The 3,742-nt window shown below is 36.4% G+C and overlaps 1 protein-coding gene across 1 annotated transcript; it reads right to left on the bottom strand.

Annotated features, from left to right (window-relative positions):
• Positions 1–1,468: 1,468 nt before the first annotated feature.
• On the bottom strand, positions 1,469–3,519 carry LOC143532953 (nuclear transcription factor Y subunit C-3-like). Its single transcript, XM_077027847.1, has 4 exons — positions 3,444–3,519; positions 3,296–3,362; positions 1,722–2,493; positions 1,469–1,628 (listed from the first exon to the last, which is right to left on the bottom strand). The coding sequence occupies exon 3, from the start codon at positions 2,491–2,493 to the stop codon at positions 1,726–1,728; it is 768 nt and encodes a 255-aa protein (XP_076883962.1). The 5' UTR covers positions 3,296–3,362; positions 3,444–3,519; the 3' UTR covers positions 1,469–1,628; positions 1,722–1,725.
• Between the last annotated feature and the right edge of the window lie 223 nt (positions 3,520–3,742).

The following is a 3,742-nucleotide window of genomic DNA, read 5'->3' as shown; positions in this document are numbered from 1 at the left end:
GATTGTTCCCGCCTTGCTCATGCCTTCACGTGACTGCTGAAGTAGCTAGTGTCTTGTGCGTGTAGCCCTGCTGTCTGCGGGTAGCCTTCCCTGATGGCTTGTATCCGCAACTGCGGGAACAGGCGGGGTACTTCACCATTGGGAGGCTTTCCCTGCGTGTACAGCTTGCGTACTGCGCGTAAGATTCTATGAGCATGGTGGGTCCTGCGGGAGCAGATGGCCTTTGCGCAGACGTCCATGTTCAAGGTGAGTCTTGCGGGACCAACTGGTCTCTGCTGGGACCTACCTCTTCAAATCCATATGATCCTTTAAAAGCAACCAGTAGCATCCTTTGAAAAAAGGGAGACAAAAAATCTGAAAACCAACAATACATAAAAAATTTTAAGGTAACAATCAGTAAAACCTCGGTGTAGGCGAGTTAGGTGGATTCAGGAGTATAGAATTAGCTATTAAAAAATATCAATAAATTCAAAGACCCTTGAATAAATACGTAAATAATGTTTAGTAGACAAGTCTTAAATTATGGTAGGTCGACCATAAATTTACTTTGTTTTCACAAAAAAAGACCTGTTAACTTATTTAACACGATTGGTTGAAAATGTTTTACGCTTAAAAATGTATGCATGTTAAGCCTATTTAGACATTTTAATCTTGTTATTGCGTGTCACGTTTATAACCCGTACATTTTACCTTAAAACACTGATGATTAGTGTATTATTTTTACAGGTTGTCATACACTTTTAAACGTATTTGATACTGAGAATTTGACGAATTATTTTACTCACTAAACATATATACAATATGCCATGAAATAGGAAAACAACTTTTATTTAAAACAATACTAGCGATATAAAATTGTTGAGAACTATATGTCAACTAACAAATTCTGATACAGCCAGAATACAACAATAAACAAGTGGATACGAGCATGACAAAATTGGGTCCAAAATGTACCTATATAAAACCAACATGATAAAATATGGTTTCGTTGAAATTGATGACTTTCAACCGATTTATAACATAAAATATTTTTTAAAAATAATTATGTTACATCTTATGTATGATTCGCTTCCTAACTTTACTTGCCACTAATAGTGTTGAATAAAGCAAATTGTACAACTGTAAGGGCATGCTTCTTTATTAAAAGTTGGAGTGATTTGCAAAAGTCATTATTAAACCATCCATCAACACACACATATACACATGTTTCAATCTGTATGGATATGGGAATGTTTTGTACTTTAGTTTATTTTGTTTGGCTTCAGTAGCATCATTAGTTATATACTCTTTATGAATCATTTGACTTTTTAGGTCAAATGATTTTTGTGATCAATTCTAATATAATTGCTGTTGACCTTAAAAGTCAACTTTAGCCAATACCTGTCTATCCTAAACTAACCGGTACCGTTTGACTCATCCAAAAGATATGAGTTGACTTTTTGAGAAACAGGCCCGAATATTGCACACATTAGCCGCCAACATAATAAAAAAGCAGTTATGTTAAGGACAAGTAGAGACACACAGACATAGTTAAGTATGACTACAAACATTCCTAATAATCCACATAAAAACTTAACCTTAATACAAATGGCCAAAAGCAAGGGTTTGTTTCTTGTAAGCCAGCCCGCCTGTAACAACAAAAGGCTAGCAGTCAATTCTTTACATCATGTCATAAAGATCAAACTTTTAAACAACAATTGAAACTTAGGTTTAGCACATACCTGGTTAAGCATCTTCCTGAGGTTCTTGTTGCTGCTGTTGTGGCCACATAGGCTGAGCCATGTACGGGCGAGGTTGCTGCCCATAAAGTGCTTGAGGATCCATGGGCTTACCCATATACATCCCTGAACCACCAACCTGTGGTGGCGGCATGTAGTAATACGGTACACCCTCGGTTGGGGCTCCAACTGGAACAGGTCCGGCTCTTGGGATTGTAGAAGCAATCACTTCATCTTTCAAATCTTCACGTGGTACTATATCGACCAAAAAGTCAAATATGTCAGTCTTCGTGATTGCAGCCGCAATGTCGTTTTTCTGAAGGGTACGCCTTTTGTTTTCTTCAGTGTGGTTCCATGACCTTAAAGTCAACTCAAGGATAAACATTTCACACGCACGTGCAAATATGACCGGTGCTTCAGCTGATATCATCCTCACATCTTCATCTGCTTTCATGATTTTCTTGATTCTAGCCAATGGGAGGCTGTGGTTTTTGAAGTCAGTGGTTTGTTCAATTTCTTGGTACTGATTTGCCCAGAAAGTTTGGAGTTGTTGTTGCAATTGTTGTTGCTGCTGCTGGTGAATGTGTTGGTAAGCAAGGTGTTGCTGGGCCAGTTGGGCTGGGGGAGAAGATAGGCCGGATGTTTGAGATGGTGGGACCGTCCCACCTGGGCCCATCATTTGATTTGGCGGGTAAGGCGCCATGCTGTAAGGCATTTGGGCCGAGCTACCCACGGCCCCCATGCTTGGGGGCTGCCCGTGACCTTGTTGATCCATCTTCACAGCAAAACAATTAAATGAATCTAACGATCAGTTTAATAGAATAATCCTATGAAATGAATGCATATAGAAACATGTTCTCATGATCATTTATTGCAATGCACTTTTGCATGCCACGCAACTTTGGCAAGTACTCTATAAATGCATCCTGTGTTAGTATGTTACTACAAACATAATTTACGAACTAACACTCCAACAGGCTAAGTAACATTTCAAACACACAATCGTAATTCGTTTCCAAATAACAATCTTAGATCTTTCTTTGCGGGAGGGTTGACTTGTTAGGCTGCTAATCTACTATGAGATTCCATCTCAATAATGCATACAATCAACAGTCAAATAGTTACAAAAAACTCTTCATAGAATGAAGAAGAATGACTGGCCAAACAAATATAGGGCCTTCCATAACGATTAACATACGTTAACTATAAAACAGGAGAGTAGAATAGCAAGTTATCAATGTTGCATTGTATACAAAAACAGTATCAATTAAAACGTAGAAAAGTTTTGTTACTAACAAGACTTAAAAGTCGATAACATCAACACGTTGTCAGCAAACAAGTCCTTTAATTATTAATAACAAAATATCAAGAATATTTATCAACTAATAAAATACTTTTAAAAATACACCTAATACAGTCTAATAACTAGAATCACCATCAGAAGTCTTTAACCAATACATTTATGCATAAGAAACACAAATTTCATCATATATCATCAAATTTAAGCTCAGACAATACAAAAACCCTAACAAAACACCAAAATTAGGGCAGTTATACAAACAAAACTAAACATATACCTCTGTATACACCTTTAACTGACTTCGATCAAGCTTACAGCGAATCCAATGAAATTGAGCAAAATATCTGAAATTACAAGCAGATCGAGTTAAATTATAGAAATATTATGTGATGAATTGAATAGGTATAGAGAATTGGGGATCAAACCTGTTGTTTATTGTTGGATTGAGTAGCCAAGTGTGAGCTAGGGTTCGAGAGTGTTGTTGATCGGAAAAAGTAACAATAATAATAATAATAATAATAATAATAATAAAAATAATAAGTGATGATGATAATAACGACGCGGATTGATACCTAATATTTGGGGGTATAAAGTATATATTATGGTGTGTGTATATATACCACGGAAAAAGACGGGTTACTACAAAAGGCCGAAAAATACCATTAACCATTTGGCGTATTCATGTTATAACTTTTATTATTATTATTATCATTATTATTTTTTT

Source organism: Bidens hawaiensis, unplaced genomic scaffold (genome assembly GCF_021521415.1).
Source record: "Bidens hawaiensis isolate Kalapana, Puna unplaced genomic scaffold, B.hawaiensis_p1.1 tig00009570_1, whole genome shotgun sequence".
Classification (NCBI taxonomy): domain Eukaryota; kingdom Viridiplantae; phylum Streptophyta; class Magnoliopsida; order Asterales; family Asteraceae; genus Bidens; species Bidens hawaiensis.
Note: the sequence above shows the minus strand (reverse complement) of the source record. Positions and strands in the feature narration are given on the sequence as shown.